This window comes from Coffea arabica, chromosome 4e, assembly GCF_036785885.1.
Source record: "Coffea arabica cultivar ET-39 chromosome 4e, Coffea Arabica ET-39 HiFi, whole genome shotgun sequence".
In the NCBI taxonomy this organism is placed as follows: Eukaryota; Viridiplantae; Streptophyta; class Magnoliopsida; order Gentianales; family Rubiaceae; genus Coffea; species Coffea arabica.
Window position 1 is genome coordinate 10,848,342 of NC_092317.1, and position 25,636 is coordinate 10,873,977.

The 25,636-nt window shown below is 36.9% G+C and overlaps 1 protein-coding gene across 1 annotated transcript in view; it reads left to right on the forward strand.

Moving 5' to 3' along the window:
- The first annotated feature begins 11,931 nt into the window (after positions 1-11,931).
- The window catches only part of LOC140005463 (uncharacterized), a 94,344-nt gene continuing 80,639 nt past the window's right edge, over positions 11,932-25,636 (forward strand). Inside the window, exon 1 of the mRNA XM_072046457.1 lies at positions 11,932-12,304. Within this exon, the coding sequence (XP_071902558.1) occupies positions 11,932-12,304 (373 nt within the window). The remainder of the gene's footprint in view (positions 12,305-25,636) is intronic.

Consider the following 25,636-nt stretch of genomic DNA (forward strand, 5'->3'; position numbering starts at 1 on the left):
CTAATAAACTAAAACTCTTATCCAAACCACCTACTAGTGGGTAGTGCTAGGTTTAAGATTTTATTGAAACCCTAGAAAGAAAAATAACACCATCCTTACCCTTCTTTCGTCTGCCTCCCTAGAGCAAGAGCCGTCAGCTAGTAGAGAAGGAGAAGCAGGCAACACCGTCAATCGATCAAACGACTAGGCACCTAAACCTGTAAGTCCCGAAATCACGCAAAAAACTTCTCTTTTAAGTTTTAGTAGTTGCATTAATTGTCTTAGGAATTTTACGGATATGTATGGTTGTTATATATACGTAGATATATATATGTTTTTAGAAAGATTCATATGTGGATTCGTAGAAATAGGGTGTTCGATTTTAATTTTTGGTTAAATAAGGTTGCCCAAATCTGTTGGAGGAAAACAGAAAAAAAAAAAAAAAAAAAAGAAGAGCAGCGGCCGCCGCTGCTCTGTTTTGGCTAGTCGTTGCAGAAGCAACGCCATGCGGAAAGAAAAAAAAATGGAGGCCGCCATCACTGGCGGCAGAGAAAAGAATTGGCAAAGGGAGAGAAACATAAAGAAAACTTTGAGGGCTAACTCCATATCTCCTCGGTTTCATTCTTGTCTTTTTTTCTTCTCATATTCCACAAGTATCCTAAGTTTTTTTTTTTTTTTTTTGGCCTCATTTCCCACTTGTATCCATTTTGTGCATATCTTCTTATCATGACTTTTAGTCATATAATCTGAATTATTGTACTAATTAGTTTTTCACATGAAAATGATGGATTCAAGAGATTTTAGCCAGGACAGAGAGTGATTTTTTCTGAATAGTTAGTTCCATGAAGGATTAGAATACCACAGTCAAGATTCAGGTAGAAGTAATGGAAGTGAAGGGTCATACTAGCTACTTCAGGTACTACTTACTTTGCATAGTAAGGAGAGAATTTGAGTACAATACCAATTCACAAACAACTAATAGTAATACCAACTTTTATTGGACTTGGTCAATATCACGGACATTACATTTTTTTTTATGGTTTAAGGCTTTTTTCTCGTCTAATTATTTTAGCTAATTATACATTTTAATTTTAGATAATCAGTTTTTGTGAGATTCTCATTTGTTTTTACGTGTTCAAATTATGAACTTTTTAATATCCAAAAAATTAATTCCATAATCAACCAAAAAAATTACCCTTTGTTGATTCTGATTGTTCTCTATATAGTCACTTTCTACAATCAGATTTTACAAAATCTAAAGCAATCGAGAACGAGGCCTTATTATTTTCCTAAGAAACTGAAACGGGTTCTGCTTTCTCAATTGCAGGAGGGAATACTGAAAGCAGCTAACAAGTACTTACAAGAAAAGGTAATGAAATGGCTACCCAGACAAATATGCAGCAGTGGTGCTCTTTAACTATATCTGCCTGATAAAATTTTCTTTCGTGATTTTGCAGATGGATGAACAGCATAGTGTTGTTACTGACATGGTGCCGCTGATGACTACTGCTACTAACATTCAATATGTGTTGCTGACAGTAGGCCAAGCCTTGGGGTCACAAATGACCCCAATGAAAGAATTGGCCATGGTTGGCCAATGGGTCCAACCCAAAGGAAATTTTTTTTTAAAAAAAAAAAGGGGAAAAAGATGGTTGGCCTTTTTGGCCAACCAATGAAAACAAAGGGTCGCCAGAAAGTCTGGCGACCATGGTAAAAAAAGAAATGAGGCCAACCATGGCTCTAACCTGAAGAGGAAAAAGGGATAATTTAGATGTTAACCAAATATAAGATAAAATAAATAAATGTTTAATAAATAAATTTTGAATATAACTAGTCTATTTTTATAGGTTATCATGGGTATTAAAATTCAAGATCCAATTTAAAGTAATTGTTAGAATTGAAGTATTGGTCATGTAAAACTTATATTTAATTAATTACGTCTAAGATATTTAAAGAAAAATCTAGGATATCTTAATTTAGCCTTATGAGGTTAATGTAGACGAGGTGAGATAAATTCTAAGTTGTTAAACGAAATGTTTAAAATAATAATAATAATAATAGTAATAGTAAATAATAATGCTGACGATAACACTAATATTAATAATAATCATAATCATAATAATAATAGTAAATAATGATTAATAAACAATAATAGTAAGGATAATAACAATATGGACATGGAGAAAATAAATTAAGGATATAAACGAAGATAAAAATATAATACGAGTGGAATAAACTAAGACAATAATAATGATAATAAGTCAATATATCTATAGATATATATATATGTACATGTATACATAAATAATAATAACACCTACACACGCATAAAAGTGGAAATAAAGGGAAAGGTAATAGTAGCTATTTAATATATATATAAGTGGTAATAAAATAAATTAGCGACGACAAGGATGATAATAATAATAATGAATAATTATAAATTATAAATAAACATAGTGAGATAGTAGTCAGGATAATAAACATGATTACAAATAATTATTTTCTTTTAAATTAGGAAACTTTACAAAATGAACACTTTCCAAAGTAAGAAACTTTCTAAAAATAGAAACTTTTCATATTAGGAAATTTTCCAAAAATAGGAATCGTCCAATTTAAGGAAAATGCTATTAGGGTTCATATAATGGTATATATACGAATCTTCAGCTTACTCAGAGTTTGTATATTTATGCATCTATAAGAAGTAACAACTAATTAGGGAACCTATGCATTTGATAGGTACGGTATAAGTATCTAAGGTAGTTCCACTCGAGCAACCAAACAAAGGTAGGTGGTACTTACCTTTCTGAGATTTCAATGGTGCAAAAGTGAAATTTTTGCTTTCAATCCTATTTTGTTGTATTGACTCGAAATGTATTTGATGAAATATTTTACTTGGATATTTATGAAAGTTATTATTTTTCTATATAAAAATGGACCATGTGACTTATTTGAAATGTTTTGATACGTTAGTATATACCAAACGAGCTGAATCTTTTATGAAATCAATGATCTATGTATGCGACATTTTGGAATGAATTTTTGACAAGTAAAACTCAAAACAGTCATGGAATAGACGGTAGGGGCTATAGTCCTGTTTAATCGTCATGGTAGCTTGGTATAAAGTCCGACTAATTGGCAAGGTCATGGTAGCCTGGTATAGAGTCCGACCGATTGGCAAGATCATGGTAGTCTGGTATAAAATCCGGCCGACTGACCCATCTATCGAATGAGACCAATAGGTAGTCATGAAACCTATTGGTCGCCCACCTAGAAGGGGTTTAATCTCTAGGTTGAGTACTCAGTAGCCGGTCATTGCATGTACTTGTTATGAGCTGATATGGAACGATTTATGAACTGATCTGAGATGAGGCTCATGAACTGATATGAACTGATTTATGAATTGTGACAAAATGATTTAAGACTTTATGATTTTCCATATTCATTTATCAATAAGATGTTTTTAAATTGCTTGCCACTCGTTACTACTGATTGTTTTATAAATGACGTTACTTTCAAAATTATGGAGGTGATATGCGCAAATGATTTGATTTGTACTTATATATATGTGTCTATAAAGTTACGAGTACATGGTCCAACAGAGGGGTAGATATTACCTATTGAGTGACTTGTCGCTCAACCCATTTTTTACCATTTTTGTAGATTCTGAAGAGTATGAATTGGTTTACGTAGAAGACCCTGAGGATGACTTGTATTAGTTTTAGATGAATAGAAGTTGGCAGGCAGGCTACTTCTAGTTGTTAGTCTGATTTACTTTCGTTTCCACTGTTTCAATCAGAGAATAAATGTATGAACGTCTTGGATATTAGTAGACTACCTTTTATGTGGGATTTGTACTGGACTTTAGTTAGTTATATTATTTAGTACTTTTAAAGTTAGACTAGTTAATGTAGCCTTGTATTCTTGAGCGGGACTTGGGAGTACGGCGGATGTCATGTGACGGACGCGTGCGGGCTCGAGGCGTGACATTTTTAGTGGTATCAGAGTTCTGGTTATGAGATCTAGAAGTATGTTAAATAATGTTTGTAATATTAGTGATTTTAGGAATTGGAATGAAGTTGGGTAGAAGACTGCGAAACAAGAGATTTCCATAATATTTAGTGATAACAGAGCTTGGGGTACGATTTACTCTTTAGAGGAAATACACACTAGGAAACGATCAATTATGACTGAATAAATAGGCTTGAAAATTTGCATGTGTGATTTAAGTTGAAATGGTACTATAGTTGTTTATGATGTCCTTTTATTGGATATGATTTTGATTGCACACTTTAAGATTAAGATGTCGGATGTGTAGGAAATATTATATATATATTTGAAGTATTGTTTGCAAGAAATTGAAAGTATCAAGGAATTAAAGTACGCAGCAAGCGTAATGGATTAAATAAAGAGACTCAGTTTAAGTAGTGTATGATTAATTGCACGATGGGTGACAACGACATTGGAGGTTGTATTAACTTATCTTGACATGGGGTTAGGCTTCACGGATGAAACCATTTCAAAGGAAAAGGAATGAAATGTTGTGGACCTCTTCTATTTGCAATCGAGCTCCATAAATAGTGGTCTTACCTAGATAGAAGTACTACTGATGCTACTACTATTTTACTCTAGTTGAACTATTACCACTAGTAGTGACAACTAATAGGGGTATGGCCTTATCCCATACAAATTAATATAGTCTAGCAGTAGTATTCTTTCAGTGGGAGATGTAGCCACGAGTGAATGGAATTGTCTCTTTTAAGATCTACAACGATTAGATCTAATGCCCCAGACAAGTATTGAACTAGTTTATTGGCATTGCTATATCGTGCTTAGTTAATAAATATGTTAGAAATTTCTTAGAATACATAATCTTATATAGTTCTCGTCTTAAAAAAAAAATTATTTTGCAAACAAATGTTAATCAAGATTTTTGAATAAGTATCCTTATCAAATAAGTATAGTTTCTATAAATATGTATATATATATATATATATATATATATATATCAAGATACATAAATTAACAATAAAAAAATTAATAAACACCATAAATAATTATATCCTATAACCCTATACAAGGTATTTTTATGATACTAATCCAATCTCAAAAATAGATATAGATAAATATGTTCTACATAAAAAAAAAAATCATATCATATAGAAAGAATAGTTCTTGATAAATTATCTTCGTCCTCTAAGTCCCAATGGTGTAAGAAGTACAATAAACTAACTTATATGTTTCAAACACTTCTAGGTTTCGAAACTTGTATAAGTTTGAAATTCTACGCATAGATAAATAGTTTACCAAATTTATGATAAAGTTATTATATTTCAAATATGAGAATTTGGTGATAATTTTTGTATAAAATTTTCTATATTTTTGTATGATCAAGAGGTTTGTGAAATGATATTGGAAATATTAATGTTTTCGGAAATTGAATTGAGCTAGGAAAAAAAATGACCAAAGAATATAAGATTCCCATGACATTTAGTGGTATAATAACTCAGGTTATAGGATCTGGAAATAGGTGTGATGCTATTTAAGGTATTATTGATTTTTAAAATTTGAAATGAGATAGATATGAGATTTAAGGGAAAGGAGAGGTGTCCATTACCAATTACAAACACAGTGGGCAGGAACCCATATATTGAGATAAGGATTACTTTTGGTGTCAGTAGATAAGTAAATTGGGATAAAATATGTGACAAAAGAAGAAAGGGTACTGTTAGTGTATATGGCATCCTTTCTATAGGTTAATCTTTATAAAACGTTATAAGCCGATATTTAGAACGTTGGATTTGTGAGAGATATTATGTTCATCTGAGTTATATAAATATGAAGATGGGAGGTATTGAGAAAAGGGAGAGTGCGCAGCAGAAGTTTGATGGAATTAAATAAGGAAATCCAATTTAGACATTGTAGGAATAATTCCCAAGATGTATTGCAAGAACATTGGGAACGTTTTTAACTTATTTTGATGTTTATATCTTGTAGGTTTCGAGGACTAAACCTTTAAAAAGGGGGAGAGAATGTGATATCTAGTCTGAAAATGAATTGTGAAAGTAGTGTCCTATTGGGACCCTAAATTTATGTCTAGATTTTGGGTCTACCTACCAAGAGATTATAGGGATTGATATCTAAGACTAAATACCGCTTTCCACCCCCAAATGAATGGACAGTCAGGAAGGATCGTACAGACATTGGAAGACACGCTAAGAGCTTGTGTTCTAGACTTCTTGGATAGTTGGGATAGGTTGGTAAAACTAATAGAGTTTTTATACAATAACATCAATCATAGCGGGATATGTATGGCACCATTTGAAGCGTTGTATGGGCAAAAGTATGGATCTCTCTTATATTGGGATGAAATAGATAAGAAACTGATCATTGGCTCGGATTTGGTGGAAAGAACCTTGGAGAGAATTAAGTTATTCTAGAAAGACTAAAAGTAGTTCAAGACCAAAACAAGAGTTGGGCGGATTTAAAGAGAAGGACCATACCCTACGTGAAGGTGCAATGGACGAACCATACATCACGAGAGGCAACGTGGGAGTTAGAGGAGGACATGCGGAATAGATACCCATATCTTTTTGATCAAGGTACGTAAGTTTCGAGAACGAAACTTTTTGTAAGGGGGGTAGAATGTAAAACCCACAATTTTTGGCACCGGTTTTATTATTTTATTTTCCCAATTAATTAAAAAGATAAAATTACTAGTAAAAGAAAAAAAAAAAATAGAATAACTGTAGGATGGGATAAAGGTTCCTAATAAACTAAAACTCTTATCCAAACCACCTACTAGTGGATAGTGCTAGGTTTAAGATTTTATTGAAACCCTAGAAAGAAAAATAATACCATCATTACCCTTCTTTCGTCTGCCTCCCTAGAGCAAGAGCCGTCAGAGAGCAGAGAAGGAGAAGCAGGCAACACCGTCAATCGATCAGATGACTAGGCATCTAAACCTGTAAGTCTCGAGTTCACACAAAAAACTTCTCTTTTAAGTTTTAGTAGTTGCATTAATTGTCTTAAGAATTTTACGGATATGTATGGTTGCTATATATATGTAGATATATATATGTTTTTAGAAAGATTCATACGTGGATTCGTTGAAATAGGGTGTTCGATTTTAATCTTTGGTTAAATAAGGTTACCCAAATCTGTTGGAGGAAAACAAAAAAAAAATAAAAGAGCAGCGGCCGTCGCTGCTCTGTTTTGGCTAGGCGTTGCAGAAGCAACGCCACACGAAAAGAAAAAAAAAATGGGGCCGCCATCACTGGTGGCAGAGAAAAGAATTGACAAAGGTTGGTCTTCGGCCAACCCAAGACAGAAAAAAAAAAAAACGTGCCAGCATATGTTGCTGACAATAGGCCAGCAACGGCAGAAAGCCTTGTGGTCACAAATGACCTCAATGAAAGAATTGGCCATCGGTCAACCAAGTCAAGGATGGTTGGCCAATAGGTCCAACCCAAAGGAAATTTTTTTTTTAAAAAAAGGAGAAAGATGGTTGGCCTTTTGGCCAACCAATGAAAACAAAGGGTTCATATAATAGAAACTTTCTAAAAATAGAAACTTTCCAAATTAGAAAATTTTTCAAAAATACGAATCTTCCAATTTAAGGAAAATGCTATTAGGGTTCATATAATAGTATAGACACGAATCTTCAGGTTACTCAGAGTTTGTATATTTATGCATCTATAAGAAGTAACAACTAATTAGGGAACCTATGCATTTGATAGGTACGGTACAAGGACCTAAGGTAGTTCCACTCGAACAGTCAAACAAAGGTAGGTGGTACTTACCCTTCTGAGATTTCAAACGTGCAAAAGTGAAATTTTTGTTTTCAATCCTATTTTGTTGTGTTGACTCGAATTGTATTTGATGAAATGCTTTATTTGGATATTTATGAAAGTTATATTTTTTCTATACAAAAATGAACCATGTGACTTATTTGAAATGTTTTGATACGTTAGTATATATCAAACGAGCTGAATCTTTTATGAAATCAATGATCTATGTATGCGACATGTGGAATGAATTTTTGACAAGTAAAACTCAAAACAGTCATGGAATAGACGGTAGGGGCTATAGTCCTGTCTAATAGTCATGGTAGCCTGGTATAAAATCCGGCCGATTGGTAAGGTCATGGTAACTTGGTATAGAGTCCGGCCGATTGGCAAGGTCATGGCAGCCTGGTATAAAGTCTGGACGATTGACCCATCTATCGAATGAGACCAATAGGTAGTCATGAAACCTATTGGTCGCCCACCTGGAAGGGGTTTAATCTCTAGGCTGAGTACTCAGTAGCCGGTCATTGCATGTACTTGTTATGAGATGATATGGAACGATTTATGAACTGATCTGAGATAAGACTCATGAATTGATATGATTTGATTTATGAATTGTGACGAACTGATTTAAGACTTTATGATTTTCCATGTTCATTTATCAATAAGATGCTTTTAAATTGCTTGCCACTCGTTACTATTGATTGTTTTATAAATGACGTTACTTTCAAAATTATGGAGGTGATATGCGTAGATGATTTGATTTGTACTTATATATATCTTTACTATACTAAAGGTGGGAGTTCGGATTGCTACAGTGAAAATAGGCCGGTTATAGCGCGATTTGTGTGAACTTGAGGGGCGGTTTGGTCTTGTGCCATTCAGTTGTAGTGGCTTTGCTGGAAATTGCTCGAAATTTGTTGCTATCCATGTGGAGTTGTTGTGGGCGGTGGGTTCAGTGGTAGTGCCTTTGCTAGAAATTGCTGGAAATTTGTTGCTATCCACGTGGAGTTGTTGTGGGCGGTGAGTTCACTGTTATCAGCTGTCTGCATGGCCTTCGCTTCGCTGGTGTCCGCACGGTGGCTTTGTTTCCATCCGTTCTATTCTGCTCGTACCCCGCGTGTTGTCTCGCATAGGGACACGCTTAGCGGTGGATTATGGTACGGTATAAGAACCGCTGCTAGAAAGCTTGGCAGTTTCCACTGCCCTCTCATTCTTTTCTTAGCTTTCTTTGTCAGTTGCTTTTTTTTTTCCTTCGTCTCTTCCTACTGAATTGTCTCCTACACCACGTCTTTCTTCATAGTTGAACCTAAGTGTTCTAGAAAGAGTGCAAGAACCGCTGCGCGAAGGCTTTGCAATCTCCATTACTGTGTCTCATTTGTTTCTTAGTCTGTGCAAAACTAGATCTTCGATTTTCCTACGATCGGTGGAGTTTGGAGTGCCAACCTCGACAGTTTTGTTGCTTTTAGCCAGATTTTGAATTCGGTGTGTTAAGCATGGTGCCATGAAACAATAATTGGAATAAGGCTGGTGGAGCGTCTGTTCCTTTTTGGTGTCTTACTCCCTTGCCCTACTGAACACAGGAGTAACAGATAAGAGGCCTCTCCTATTTAGAGGATAAAGTTTGTGATTCAAAAAAAAACCAGACCAGTTGTTAGAGCGGGGTAGGATAGGCAATTAACATGATTGGTCCCGTTTCAGTTTAAGTTGTTGGATGTGAGTACGTCGGATAAGCAAAAGCAACCAGGAAATGTATATGCTGTACTTTGGCTTCTTTTCTTTCAATTTTTATGGAGCCTGCGCATTGGAGTAAGTTTTGTTTATGGTTCTGTGAATCAAAAGTTATGGTACTACTCTTATTGGAACCTTCTTACTTGTGTATAGCTGAGTTTATTTAATGGGTCGTCCGCGAAAATATGTAAGCTTGGAAGAAGCGACTAGAGAGAGGAATGCGAGGAGGCGCCGGCAGCGTGCCAATGCAAATGCTCATGCCAATTCTAGAGAATACCGAGGTGTGTGTACTGTGGTTATAGATGTACGTAGCATACGTGAGCTGTGCATAAGAAGGATACTGTGTTATATTAATTCATGTATTAGTTATCTTGGAGTATTTAGCATATATCACTCTTTCCTGATAGTGCTTCTGTTCTGCTGATTTGTCGAGGTTTCGAAAAATTACAATTGATATGAGAAATGCTGGACTTTAGATGTATTGACGATGCTAATACAAAGATCAGTGAAATATTTATTCCTTTGAACAGATACTGCTGCTAGAACAAGACTTTCTGTACCTATCGAGCAACCTTCCAGCGGTCCTTCATCTGTGGAATTGAGATGTAAGAGTTTGGTCAATATCGATACTGAATGAGTGAGCGGTCGAGATGGACATCATGTTGGATCGATCTGTTCGCGTTCAAATGGTAGTTCTATCAGTCATGCACGTAACAAAAGAACAAGACAAGATTGTGCAGAAACATCGGTTGGACGAATGCATGAATATGTAGAAGAAATACGCATAGAATCAACCGCTTTGCCATCGACTTCTAACAGTAGTATTGCTGGTTATTCAAGAGATACATGCTCAGAGCCTATCATTGCCGGCGGTAGTACTTTGTCTACGCCAGCAAACAAGAAGTGTAGATCGGTTCGACGAGGTGATGCAAGGCAGGAACGGCGTAAGATGTTGGCAACGGATCCATTGAGCGTCGTTGCCACTGAGCCTGATATATTACCGGATATTCCGGATTGCCAGCATTGTAAAGCAAAGAAATTTCAGTTTGAACCACCTGGATTTTGCTGTTCTTCTGGTGAAATCCAGTTACTTCCTACTGAGATGCCAAGAGAACTGATGATGTTGTATCTTGAGGATTCTGAAGAAGCTATTGAATTTCGCAGATGTGTTAGAAGTTATAATAATATGTTTGCATTCACGTCTATTGGGGTGAACTGTGACAAATCATTGAATGAGTCTTATAATGGAATATACACCTTTAGAATTCAAGGTCAAATGTACCACTTTATAAATCAGTTAATCCCTGATGATGGTGAGAAGACGAGGAATGTGCAGTTATATTTTTTTGATACTGAACATGAAACGGTAAATCGGCTATCCATCTCTAATAGATTTCAACGAAGCCTAATTACTAAACTTGAAGGGATCTTGAAGATTAATCCTTATTTTGCGTTTTTCCAAGGCTTGCACAATCTACCAAACATAGATAATTATAAAATAGTACTGCAATCTAGCCCTGCAGTTGATCAAAAAGTATTCAATAAACCAACTGTATCTCAAGTTGGTGCTGTTTGGACAGATAATTGTGATAATGGGCATGTGACGTCACAACATATTCAGGTTTATGGAAAAAATGGAAAAACTCAGATTATGAAGCATTACTTTAGTTGTTATGATCCTTTACAATACCCGCTCATTTTTGCCAGTGTGGAACCAGGTTGGCATCAAGGTATAAACCGCATTGCTCGAACTCCAAATGTGCGTGGAGCAACTTCTTGCGAGAGAGAAGTTGAGCTAGCTCCCGGTGCTGGAACTACACCAGATCAGTTAATGAATGCTGAGAATTCGGGTAATTTGCTCCATGCTATGTTTTATATTTTCTTATGATCTTATATGGTGTTTAGATGTTTTCGTATATGTTTATGTAATCTTTTTTTTTACTAATTATGCAAATTATTTGCGTTCTTTGCGCCTTGCTCTAATTTCTTTATTACTTTTAAATGATACTATATCGTACTACTAAACCTTACTTATCCTGGCTATTATTGACCAGCGATTCGTAAGAACAAGCGAAAACACAATATGGTCTCCTATAGAGAGTACTACTGCTACAAACTACAGATTAGGGAGGACGACCGATCTATGCTATTGCATATCGGGAGACTGCTACAACAGTACGTTGTAGATATGTATGTAAAAATTGAATCAACGAGGTTAGATTTCTATAGGTTGAATGACAATCAGACGCGGCTTTGAACAAAGTTATATCAGAGCCTGATAGATAGTCTCTCACAAGGAGAATCTTCGTCTTCCAATATTGGGACACAGATAATTCTTCCAGGATCATTCATTGGAGGCCCTCGTGATATGAGGCGTCGCTACATGGATGCAATGTCGTTAGTCCAATGATATGGAAAACCAGACATCTTTTTAACAATGACTTGTAATCGAAATTGGCCTGAAATTAAAAAGTTACTTCTGAAAACTGATAAGGTTGAGAATCACCCGGATTTAGTTTCCCGTGTGTTCAGAGCAAAATTAGAGCAATTAAAAAATGAACTTTTCAAGAAAAATATTTTTGGAAAAGTAGCAGCGTATACGTATGTTATTGAATTTCAAAAACGAGGTCTTCCTCATGCCCACTTCTTAATTATTCTAAAACAGGGGAATAAGATGTATTCTCCTGAAGCTTATAACCGAATTGTTTGTGCCGAGTTACCTGATATCAATGAGCACGAATATTTACTTAGTCTTGTTGTTAAGCACATGATGCATGGTCCTTGTGGTGCTATGAATCCCACGTGTGCATGTATGCGTCCGCATGTTGGTTGCAAAGACAGATATCCCAAGCAATTCTGTGAGTCAACGATACATACAACCAACTCATATCCGCTATACCGTCGTCGAAATGATAAGAAAAAAGCTAAGGTACGCGGCCATTATCTAGATAATCGTTGGGTAGTGCCTTATTGTCCTTACCTCTTAGCAAAATTTAATTGTCATATTAATGTTGAAATATGCTCCACGATTCAGGCTGTCAAATATATATACAAGTATATATACAAAGGACATGATAGGATTTTGTATCAATTGAGTGACATTGAGACAAATAATAATGTGGATGAAATAAAAAATTATGTTGCAGCGAGATGGGTATCCCCTCCCGAAGCAATGTGGCGAATTTTTGGTTTCGATTTGAATCAAATACATCCATCTGTCATGACCTTACAAGTACATTTGGAAAACAAACAACCAGTAACATTTCCAGAAAAAAGCTCGCTTCATAGTGTTGTAAAAAATCAAACTTTACAAAAAACCATGCTAACAAAATTCTTTTCCATGAACAAGTATGACGACTATGCAAAGAATTTGAATTGTATATACACACAATTTCCTGAATACTTCAGATGGAACCAACAATCGAAAATTTGGGAATAACGCAAGCAGAGGAAAGTCATTGGCCGTATTTTAGGTGCACATCCATCGGAGGGAGAAAGATATTATTTACGAATTTTGTTGATGCACGTGAGGAAGCCAACTTCATTTACGGATTTGAGAACTGTAAATGGACGTGTTTGTGCTTCATTCCATGAAGCTGCGGATATAATGGGACTATTACAAACAGATAATGCAGCCGAGCTGTGTTTATCCGAAGCAGTTGTGTGACGCCCCGAAAGAATGAGTGTGAGAATCCGGAAATTTTCTAATTTTCGGAGGTTTATTTTATTTAATCGCCCGCCTTTTCTACATTTTCTTTATTAGAAAAATTCCCCAGATAAAGTTTATGAGCAAAGATAGTTTTAAAATGATTTTCCTAGTATCGGATAGTTTTTGAGAAATTAAGAGCGTATTTTGAACGTGGGACCCGCAAGTGCGGTAAATGCATTATATTTTGACAACTTGTTGGAATTTTGTATTAAGTGATATTATTTTACAAAGTGTTAAGATATTTGTATTGGAGAGACGAAAAGATAAGTTTTAAACCTAAAGGTGACAAGTGTCACCATAAGATTAAGTCTTGAGTTTGACTACTATTCATAACTTTACCATTTAAGTAAAATTGGCCAAAAATCTCTTCATTTCTTACCTCTCTTGGCCGACTTTCTTGCTCAAAGAAAGAAAGAAAAGCTCTCAATTTTCTAGTCTCCAATCTTGCCCAATCTTTCAATTAAACCGATTAATCTTCCAATTACTCCATAAAACCTCTTAGTTTGGTGGAGTTGAGCTTGGTTGTGAAGTTGTTTGGAAAGCTAAGGTGACTAATTGCTCTATCTCTTGTATTGCTAAGGTGAGTTGTGAAGAACCACTTTCCTTCCTCTAACGATGTTCAATTCATGATTGGTGGTGGTATAAGATGCACTTTTATGGATTATATCTTGGTTTTGGTTAGATTAGTTGTGATACAAATTGTTGGGATGATTTTAAGGTGATATATGTAAGTTAGGGTTTGATGATTTCTGCCTATATTTGCTATATGGATGATATATGTTGTATCTAAGCTTATATAGGAGGTTGTGGTGGTGGATTGAGGCAAGAAATGAAGAAAGTTTCATTGAATCCCAAAATTCCCAGATTTCTGGAAAATTTCAGCCTTGTTGGGTCCGGTCTTATTACACCATCCTAGAGGCCTAATTAGGCTTAGCATAAAACATGAAAGTTGTAGAGAATGGTATTTTGAAGGTGACTACAAAATTTCAGCTCAATCGGAGCAAAGTAGCCAGTGAAAAGACTGAAATACCCCTGCTGCCCTGTTTCTATCCGAACTTGATAATTGCTTCTGTAATTGGTTAATTTGGTTGGGAATACTTCTGATTTGGTTGTTGAGGTCTTCTGATGAAATTTAGCCCTGCTTCTTATATTTCAGCTGGTTTTGGAATTTCTGGATTTGGAGTTGGATAGCCTGATTTATGATGTTTCCGCTAGAATGCATTCTGTGAATCTGTTTTTGTGATTCTGGTATGGTATCTTGCATTTTTGACCTGGTTACACTCGAAACTGGGTTAAGTCACCTTCTGTAATATTGTAGCCCTATCTCTTAGCTTCGAAATGGTGTATCTTGCACCTTCATCCGACAATCGTAGCGCCTTTGGTGCCATTACTGCAAAATGACGGCAAAACTGTTTTTCTGGTTTTGAGCTTAACTTTCATTTCCGGGCTTTTCCCTAGCTTGACTTGCACTAGTACTACTTGGAGCTTGCTGAATGGCTATTGGATGAACTTGTTGTTGTGTGTGTAAATTTGGGTTTGAATGAGAAAAATAATGAAGCCTTGATGGCTGGAAAAGTAAAGAAAGATAAGAGGAAGTGCTGTCCGAATTTTGAAAGGACTTGTTTGCATTGAGTTTGTGAACTAAAACTTGGATTTGAGCAAGGCAATGATATATGATGGATGGTTCTTGAGCCATGGAGGTGAGTGACCCCAAACTATTGTTAAAGCTTCTTATGAAATGTTTCTTGCATTATTTACTCGACTGCATCTCATGCGTGCTTGCATGTGAATTCATGATATGAGTTTGGCTTCAATGAGTTCTTGGGGAGTCTTGTGCTGAACACCAACGTCTCCACTCCTGTTTATTGTCCATGACATGATCTGGAGCTCAAAAAGGGGCTCCCTCTTAATGTTAATGTTAATGTGAAATGATCTATTTGAGCGTTGGGTGTTCAAGTGCTATGACTTCACTGGCTCACGAGAGCAATAAACGGACATTTGTTCTTTGAATCATGACATCATCGAAAGGATCGAAATGCAATATTGTGAAATATATTTGATTACTGATTTTACTAGTTACTCGCTGAGCTTCTAGCTCACCCCAAAAATATTTTATTCCCCTCCACAGGGCTCGAGGCGAAGGAAACGTTTGTATTAAAGTTCTCCGTGTGAATGGTTGGTATCAAGGATCAGAGTGGCGCAGCGGAAGCGTGGACGCTTCGCTTTTGATATGTAATTATTGGAGAATTTGATGTAATATTTGAGTTTTATCTTGTAATCTGTTTGAGGAACGTAGTGAACGACTGAGTCCCGGCGAGAGCTGGGCAGGCGGTCCGCCGAACCCACTGGTTCGCCTTAGGGGGAGGTGGGGCTGTCACAGTTGGTATCAGAGCTTAGGCTTCAGATCTCTGTAGTGTATCCTAGGCTTGAAGTTTAGGATGCCGGACTGTGGGTTTGATTTGACTCTTAGTGTTTGCTTGGAATGCTTGACTGATTCTTGCGGAATTTCTTGACTTGTTTGGTACAAGATGGAATGTCGAGGACGACATTCTTTTAAGGAGGGGAGTTTGTGACGCCCCGAAAGAATGAGTGTGAGAACCCGAAAATTTTCTAATTTTCTGAGGTTTATTTTATTTAATCGCCCGCCTTTTCTACATTTTCTTTACAAACAACCTCCTAATATTCGGGGTGTCACATTTGTTACCCCCCGAAAGAATGAGTGTGAGAACCCGAAAATTTTATAATTTTCTGAGGTTTATTTTATTTAATCGCCCGCCTTTTCTACATTTTCTTTATTAGAAAAATTTCCCAGATAAAGTTTATGAGCAAAGATAGTTTTAAAATGATTTTCCTAGTATCGGATAGTTTTTGACAAATTAAGAGCGTATTTTGAACGTGGGACCCGCAAGTGCGGTAAATACATTATATTTTGGCAACTTGTTGGAATTTTGTATTAAGTGATATTATTTTACAAAGTGTTAAGATATTTGTATTGGAGTGACAAAAAGATAAGTTTTAAACCTAAAGGTGACAAGTGTCACCATAAGATTAAGTCTTGAGTTTGACTACTATTCATAACTTTACCATTTAAGTAAAATTGGCCAAAAATCTCTTCATTTCTTACCTCTCTTGGCCGACTTTCTTGCTCAAAGAAAGAAAGAAAAGCTCTCAATTTTCTAGTCTCCAATCTTGCCCAATCTTTCAATTAAACCGATTAATCTTCCAATTACTCCATAAAACCTCTTAGTTTGGTGGAGTTGAGCTTGGTTGTGAAGTTGTTTTGAAAGCTAAGGTGACTAATTGCTCTATCTCTTGCATTGCTAAGGTGAGTTGTGAAGAACCACTTTCCTTCCTCTAACGATGTTCAATTCATGATTGGTGGTGGTATAAGATGCACTTTTATGGATTATATCTTGGTTTTGGTTAGATTAGTTGTGATACAAGTTGTTGGGATGATTTTAAGGTGATATATGTAAGTTAGGGTTTGATGATTTCTGCCTATATTTGCTATATGGATGATATATGTTGTATCTAAGCTTATATAGGAGGTTGTGGTGGTGGATTGAGGCAAGAAATGAAGAAAGTTTCATTGAATCCCAAAATTCCCAGATTTCTGGAAAATTTCAGCCTTGTTCTGTCCGGTTTCATTGCACCATCTTAGAGGCCTAATTAGGCTTAGCATAAAACATGAAAATTGTATAGAATGGTATTTTGTAGGTGACTACACAATTTCAGCTCAATCGGAGCAACGTAGCCAGTGAAAAGACCGAAATACCCCTGCTGCCCTGTTTCTATCCGAACTTGATAATTGCTTCTGTAATTGGTTAATTTGGTTGGGAATAATTCTGATTTGGTTGTTGAGGTCTTCTGATGAAATTTAGCCCTGCTTCTTATCTTTCAGCTGGTTTTGGAATTTCTGGATTTGGAGTTGGATTGCCTGATTTATGATGTTTCCGCTAGAATGCATTCTGTGAATCTGTTTTTGTGATTCTGGTATGGTATCTTGCATTTTTGACCTGGTTACACTCGAAACTCGATTAAGTGACCTTCTGTAATATTGTATCCCTATCTCTTAGCTTCGAAATGGTGTATCTTTCACCTTCATCCGACAATCGTAGCGCCTTTGGTGCCATTACCGCAAAATGACGTCAAAACTGTTTTTTCTGGTTTTGAGCTTAACTTTCATTTCCGGGCTTTTCCCTAGCTTGACTTGCACTAGTACTACTTGGAGCTTGCTGAATGGCTATTGGATGAACTTGTTGTTGTGTGTGTACCTTTGGGTTTGAATGAGAAAAATAATGAAGCCTTGATGGCTGGAAAAGTAAAAAAGATAAGAGGAAGTGCTGTCCGAATTTTGAAAGGACTTGTTTGCATTGAGTTTGTGAACTAAGACTTGGATTTGAGCAAGGCAATGATATATGATGGATGGTTCCTGAGCCATGGAGGTGAGTGACCCCAAACTATTGTTAAAGCTTCTTATGAAATGTTTCTTGTATTATTTACTCGACTGCATCTCATGCGTGCTTGCATGTGAATTCATGATATGAGTTTGGCTTCAATGAGTTCTTGGGGAGTCTTGTGCTGAACACCAACGTCTCCACTCCTGTTTATTGTCCATGACATGATCTGGAGCTCAAAAAGGGGCTCCCTCTTAATGTTAATGTTAATGTGAAATGATCTATTTGAGCGTTGGGTGTTCAAGTGCTATGACTTCACTGGCTCACGAGAGCAATAAACGGACATTTGTTCTTTGAATCATGACATCATCGAAAGGATCGAAATGCAATATTGTGAAATATATTTGATTACTGATTTTACTGGTTACTCGCTGAGCTTCTAGCTCACCCCAAATATGTTTTATTCCCCTCCACAGGGCTCGAGGCGAAGGAAACGTTTGTATTAAAGTCCTCCGTGTGAATGGTTTGTATCAAGGATCAGAGTGGCGCAGCGGAAGCGTGGACGCTTCGCTTTTGATATGTAATTATTGGAGAATTTGATGTAATATTTGAGTTTTATCTTGTAATCTGTTTGAGGAATGTAGTGAACGACTGAGTCCCGGCGAGAGTTGGGCAGGCGGCCCGCCGAACCCTCTGGTTCGCCTTAGGGGGAGGTGGGGCTGTCACAGTTGGTATCAGAGCTTAGGCTTCAGATCTCTGTAGTGTATCCTAGGCTTGAAGTTTAGGATGCCGGACTGTGGGTTTGATTTGACTCTTAGTGTTTGCTTGGAATGCTTGAGTGATTCTTGCGGAATTTCTTGACTTGTTTGGTACAAGATGGAATGTCGAGGACGATATTCTTTTAAGGAGGGGAGTTTGTGACGCCCCGAAAGAATGAGTGTGAGAACCCGGAAATTTTCTAATTTTCTGAGGTTTATTTTATTTAATCGCCCGCCTTTTCTACATTTTCTTTACAAACAACCTCCTAATATTCGGGGTGTCACATTTATGACGCCCCGAAAGAATGAGTGTGAGAACCCGGAAATTTTCTAATTTTCTGTGGTTTATTTTATTTAATCGCCCGCCTTTTCTACGTTTTCTTTATTAGAAAAATTCCCCAGATAAAGTTTATGAGCAAAGATAGTTTTAAAATGATTTTCCTAGTATCAGATAGTTTTTGAGAAATTAAGAGCGTATTTTGAACGTGGGACCCGCAAGTGCGGTAAATGCATTATATTTTGACAACTTGTTGGAATGTTGTATTAAGTGATATTATTTTACAAAGTGTTAAGATATTTGTATTGGAGAGACGAAAAGATAAGTTTTAAACCTAAAGGTGACAAGTGTCACCATAAGATTAAGTCTTGAGTTTGACTACTATTCATAACTTTACCATTTAAGTAAAATTGGCCAAAAATCTCTTCATTTCTTACCTCTCTTGGCCGACTTTCTCGCTCAAAGAAAGAAAGAAAAGCTCTCAATTTTCTAGTCTCCAATCTTGCACAATCTTTCAATTAAACCGATTAATCTTCCAATTACTCAATAAAACCTCTTAGTTTGGTGGAGTTGAGCTTGGTTGTGAAGTTGTTTGGAAAGCTAAGGTGACTAATTGCTCTATCTCTTGTATTGCTAAGGTGAGTTGTGAAGAACCACTTTCCTTCCTCTAACGATGTTCAATTCATGATTGGTGGTGGTATAAGATGCACTTTTATGGATTATATCTTGGTTTTGGTTAGATTAGTTGTGATACAAGTTGTTGGGATGATTTTAAGGTGATATATGTAAGTTAGGGTTTGATGATTTCTACCTATATTTGCTATATGGATGATATATGTTGTATCTAAGCTTATATAGGAGGTTGTGGTGGTGGATTGAGGCAAGAAATGAAGAAAGTTTCATTGAATCCCAAAATTCCCAGATTTCTGGAAAATTTCAGCCTTGTTCTGTCCGGTTTCATTGCACCATCTTAGAGGCCTAATTAGGCTTAGCATAAAACATGAAAATTGTATAGAATGGTATTTTGTAGGTGACTACAATATTTCAGCTCATTCGGAGCAACGTAGCCAGTGAAAAGACCGAAATACCCCTGCTGCCCTGTTTCTATCCGAACTTGATAATTGCTTCTGTAATTGGTTAATTTGGTTGGGAATAATTCTGATTTCGTTGTTGAGGTCTTCTGATGAAATTTAGCCCTGCTTCTTATCTTTCAGCTGGTTTTGGAATTTCTGGATTTGGAGTTGGATAGCCTGATTTATGATGTTTCCGCTAGAATGCATTCTGTGAATCTGTTTTTGTGATTCTGGTATGGTATCTTGCATTTTTGACCTGGTTACACTCGAAACTCGGTTAAGTGACCTTCTGTAATATTGTATCCCTATCTCTTAGCTTCGAAATGGTGTATCTTGCACCTTCATCCGACAATCGTAGCGCCTTTGGTGCCATTACCGCAAAATGACGTCAAAACTGTTTTTTCTGGTTTTGAGCTTAACTTTCATTTCCGGGCTTTTCCCTAGCTTGACTTGCACTAGTACTACTTGGAGCTTGCTGAATGGCTATTGGATGAACTTGTTGTTGTGTGTGTACCTTTGGGTTTGAATGAGAAAAATAATGAAGCCTTGATGGCTGGAAAAGTAAAGAAAGATAAGAGGAAGTGCTGTCCGAATTTTGAAAGGACTTGTTTGCATTGAGTTTGTGAACTAAGACTTGGATTTGAGCAAGGCAATGATATATGATGGATGGTTCCTGAGCCATGGAGGTGAGTGACCCCAAACTATTGTTAAAGCTTCTTATGAAATGTTTCTTGCATTATTTACTCGACTGCATCTCATGCGTGCTTGCATGTGAATTCATGATATGAGTTTGGCTTCAATGAGTTCTTGGGGAGTCTTGTGCTGAACACCAACGTCTCCACTCCAGTTTATTGTCCATGACATGATCTGGAGCTCAAAAAGGGGCTCCCTCTTAATGTTAATGTTAATGTGAAATGATCTATTTGAGCGTTGGGTGTTCAAGTGCTATGACTTCACTGGCTCACGAGAGCAATAAATGGACATTTGTTCTTTGAATCATGACATCGTCGAAAGGATCGAAATGCAATATTGTGAAATATATTTGATTACTGATTTTACTGGTTACTCGCTGAGCTTCTAGCTCACCCCAAATATGTTTTATTCCCTTCCACAGGGCTCGAGGCGAAGGAAACGTTTGTATTAAAGTCCTCCGTGTGAATGGTTGGTATCAAGGATCAGAGTGGCGCAGCGGAAGCGTGGACGCTTCGCTTTTGATATGTAATTATTGGAGAATTTGATGTAATATTTGAGTTTTATCTTGTAATCTGTTTGAGGAATGTAGTGAACGACTGAGTCCCGGCGAGAGCTGGGCAGGCGGCCCGCCGAACCCTCTGGTTCGCCTTAGGGGGAGGTGGGGCTGTCACAGTTGGTATCAGAGCTTAGGCTTCAGATCTCTGTAGTGTATCCTAGGCTTGAAGTTTAGGATGCCGGACTGTGGGTTTGATTTGACTCTTAGTGTTTGCTTGGAATGCTTGAGTGATTCTTGCGGAATTTCTTGACTTGTTTGGTACAAGATGGAATGTCGAGGACGATATTCTTTTAAGGAGGGGAGTTTGTGACGCCCCGAAAGAATGAGTGTGAGAACCCGGAAATTTTCTAATTTTCTGAGGTTTATTTTATTTAATCGCCCGCCTTTTCTACATTTTCTTTACAAACAACCTCCTAATATTCGGGGTGTCACATTTATGACGCCCCGAAAGAATGAGTGTGAGAACCCGGAAATTTTCTAATTTTCTGTGGTTTATTTTATTTAATCGCCCGCCTTTTCTACGTTTTCTTTATTAGAAAAATTCCCCAGATAAAGTTTATGAGCAAAGATAGTTTTAAAATGATTTTCCTAGTATCAGATAGTTTTTGAGAAATTAAGAGCGTATTTTGAACGTGGGACCCGCAAGTGCGGTAAATGCATTATATTTTGACAACTTGTTGGAATGTTGTATTAAGTGATATTATTTTACAAAGTGTTAAGATATTTGTATTGGAGAGACGAAAAGATAAGTTTTAAACCTAAAGGTGACAAGTGTCACCATAAGATTAAGTCTTGAGTTTGACTACTATTCATAACTTTACCATTTAAGTAAAATTGGCCAAAAATCTCTTCATTTCTTACCTCTCTTGGCCGACTTTCTCGCTCAAAGAAAGAAAGAAAAGCTCTCAATTTTCTAGTCTCCAATCTTGCACAATCTTTCAATTAAACCGATTAATCTTCCAATTACTCCATAAAACCTCTTAGTTTGGTGGAGTTGAGCTTGGTTGTGAAGTTGTTTGGAAAGCTAAGGTGACTAATTGCTCTATCTCTTGTATTGCTAAGGTGAGTTGTGAAGAACCACTTTCCTTCCTCTAACGATGTTCAATTCATGATTGGTGGTGGTATAAGATGCACTTTTATGGATTATATCTTGGTTTTGGTTAGATTAGTTGTGATACAAGTTGTTGGGATGATTTTAAGGTGATATATGTAAGTTAGGGTTTGATGATTTCTACCTATATTTGCTATATGGATGATATATGTTGTATCTAAGCTTATATAGGAGGTTGTGGTGGTGGATTGAGGCAAGAAATGAAGAAAGTTTCATTGAATCCCAAAATTCCCAGATTTCTGGAAAATTTCAGCCTTGTTCTGTCCGGTTTCATTGCACCATCTTAGAGGCCTAATTAGGCTTAGCATAAAACATGAAAATTGTATAGAATGGTATTTTGTAGGTGACTACAATATTTCAGCTCATTCGGAGCAACGTAGCCAGTGAAAAGACCGAAATACCCCTGCTGCCCTGTTTCTATCCGAACTTGATAATTGCTTCTGTAATTGGTTAATTTGGTTGGGAATAATTCTGATTTCGTTGTTGAGGTCTTCTGATGAAATTTAGCCCTGCTTCTTATCTTTCAGCTGGTTTTGGAATTTCTGGATTTGGAGTTGGATAGCCTGATTTATGATGTTTCCGCTAGAATGCATTCTGTGAATCTGTTTTTGTGATTCTGGTATGGTATCTTGCATTTTTGACCTGGTTACACTCGAAACTCGGTTAAGTGACCTTCTGTAATATTGTATCCCTATCTCTTAGCTTCGAAATGGTGTATCTTGCACCTTCATCCGACAATCGTAGCGCCTTTGGTGCCATTACCGCAAAATGACGTCAAAACTGTTTTTTCTGGTTTTGAGCTTAACTTTCATTTCCGGGCTTTTCCCTAGCTTGACTTGCACTAGTACTACTTGGAGCTTGCTGAATGGCTATTGGATGAACTTGTTGTTGTGTGTGTACCTTTGGGTTTGAATGAGAAAAATAATGAAGCCTTGATGGCTGGAAAAGTAAAGAAAGATAAGAGGAAGTGCTGTCCGAATTTTGAAAGGACTTGTTTGCATTGAGTTTGTGAACTAAGACTTGGATTTGAGCAAGGCAATGATATATGATGGATGGTTCCTGAGCCATGGAGGTGAGTGACCCCAAACTATTGTTAAAGCTTCTTATGAAATGTTTCTTGCATTATTTACTCGACTGCATCTCATGCGTGCTTGCATGTGAATTCATGATATGAGTTTGGCTTCAATGAGTTCTTGGGGAGTCTTGTGCTGAACACCAACGTCTCCACTCCAGTTTATTGTCCATGACATGATCTGGAGCTCAAAAAGGGGCTCCCTCTTAATGTTAATGTTAATGTGAAATGATCTATTTGAGCGTTGGGTGTTCAAGTGCTATGACTTCACTGGCTCACGAGAGCAATAAATGGACATTTGTTCTTTGAATCATGACATCGTCGAAAGGATCGAAATGCAATATTGTGAAATATATTTGATTACTGATTTTACTGGTTACTCGCTGAGCTTCTAGCTCACCCCAAATATGTTTTATTCCCTTCCACAGGGCTCGAGGCGAAGGAAACGTTTGTATTAAAGTCCTCCGTGTGAATGGTTGGTATCAAGGATCAGAGTGGCGCAGCGGAAGCGTGGACGCTTCGCTTTTGATATGTAATTATTGGAGAATTTGATGTAATATTTGAGTTTTATCTTGTAATCTGTTTGAGGAATGTAGTGAACGACTGAGTCCCGGCGAGAGCGGGGCAGGCGGCCCGCCGAACCCTCTGGTTCGCCTTAGGGGGAGGTGGGGCTGTCACAGTTGGTATCAGAGCTTAGGCTTCAGATCTCTGTAGTGTATCCTAGGCTTGAAGTTTAGGATGCCGGACTGTGGGTTTGATTTGACTCTTAGTGTTTGCTTGGAATGCTTGAGTGATTCTTGCGGAATTTCTTGACTTGTTTGGTACAAGATGGAATGTCGAGGACGATATTCTTTTAAGGAGGGGAGTTTGTGACGCCCCGAAAGAATGAGTGTGAGAACCCGGAAATTTTCTAATTTTCTGAGGTTTATTTTATTTAATCGCCCGCCTTTTCTACATTTTCTTTACAAACAACCTCCTAATATTCGGGGTGTCACATTTATGACGCCCCGAAAGAATGAGTGTGAGAACCCGGAAATTTTCTAATTTTCTGTGGTTTATTTTATTTAATCGCCCGCCTTTTCTACGTTTTCTTTATTAGAAAAATTCCCCAGATAAAGTTTATGAGCAAAGATAGTTTTAAAATGATTTTCCTAGTATCAGATAGTTTTTGAGAAATTAAGAGCGTATTTTGAACGTGGGACCCGCAAGTGCGGTAAATGCATTATATTTTGACAACTTGTTGGAATGTTGTATTAAGTGATATTATTTTACAAAGTGTTAAGATATTTGTATTGGAGAGACGAAAAGATAAGTTTTAAACCTAAAGGTGACAAGTGTCACCATAAGATTAAGTCTTGAGTTTGACTACTATTCATAACTTTACCATTTAAGTAAAATTGGCCAAAAATCTCTTCATTTCTTACCTCTCTTGGCCGACTTTCTCGCTCAAAGAAAGAAAGAAAAGCTCTCAATTTTCTAGTCTCCAATCTTGCACAATCTTTCAATTAAACCGATTAATCTTCCAATTACTCCATAAAACCTCTTAGTTTGGTGGAGTTGAGCTTGGTTGTGAAGTTGTTTGGAAAGCTAAGGTGACTAATTGCACTATCTCTTGTATTGCTAAGGTGAGTTGTGAAGAACCACTTTCCTTCCTCTAACGATGTTCAATTCATGATTGGTGGTGGTATAAGATGCACTTTTATGGATTATATCTTGGTTTTGGTTAGATTAGTTGTGATACAAGTTGTTGGGATGATTTTAAGGTGATATATGTAAGTTAGGGTTTGATGATTTCTACCTATATTTGCTATATGGATGATATATGTTGTATCTAAGCTTATATAGGAGGTTGTGGTGGTGGATTGAGGCAAGAAATGAAGAAAGTTTCATTGAATCCCAAAATTCCCAGATTTCTGGAAAATTTCAGCCTTGTTCTGTCCGGTTTCATTGCACCATCTTAGAGGCCTAATTAGGCTTAGCATAAAACATGAAAATTGTATAGAATGGTATTTTGTAGGTGACTACAAAATTTCAGCTCATTCGGAGCAACGTAGCCAGTGAAAAGACCGAAATACCCCTGCTGCCCTGTTTCTATCCGAACTTGATAATTGCTTCTGTAATTGGTTAATTTGGTTGGGAATAATTCTGATTTCGTTGTTGAGGTCTTCTGATGAAATTTAGCCCTGCTTCTTATCTTTCAGCTGGTTTTGGAATTTCTGGATTTGGAGTTGGATAGCCTGATTTATGATGTTTCCGCTAGAATGCATTCTGTGAATCTGTTTTTGTGATTCTGGTATGGTATCTTGCATTTTTGACCTGGTTACACTCGAAACTCGGTTAAGTGACCTTCTGTAATATTGTATCCCTATCTCTTAGCTTCGAAATGGTGTATCTTGCACCTTCATCCGACAATCGTAGCGCCTTTGGTGCCATTACCGCAAAATGACGTCAAAACTGTTTTTTCTGGTTTTGAGCTTAACTTTCATTTCCGGGCTT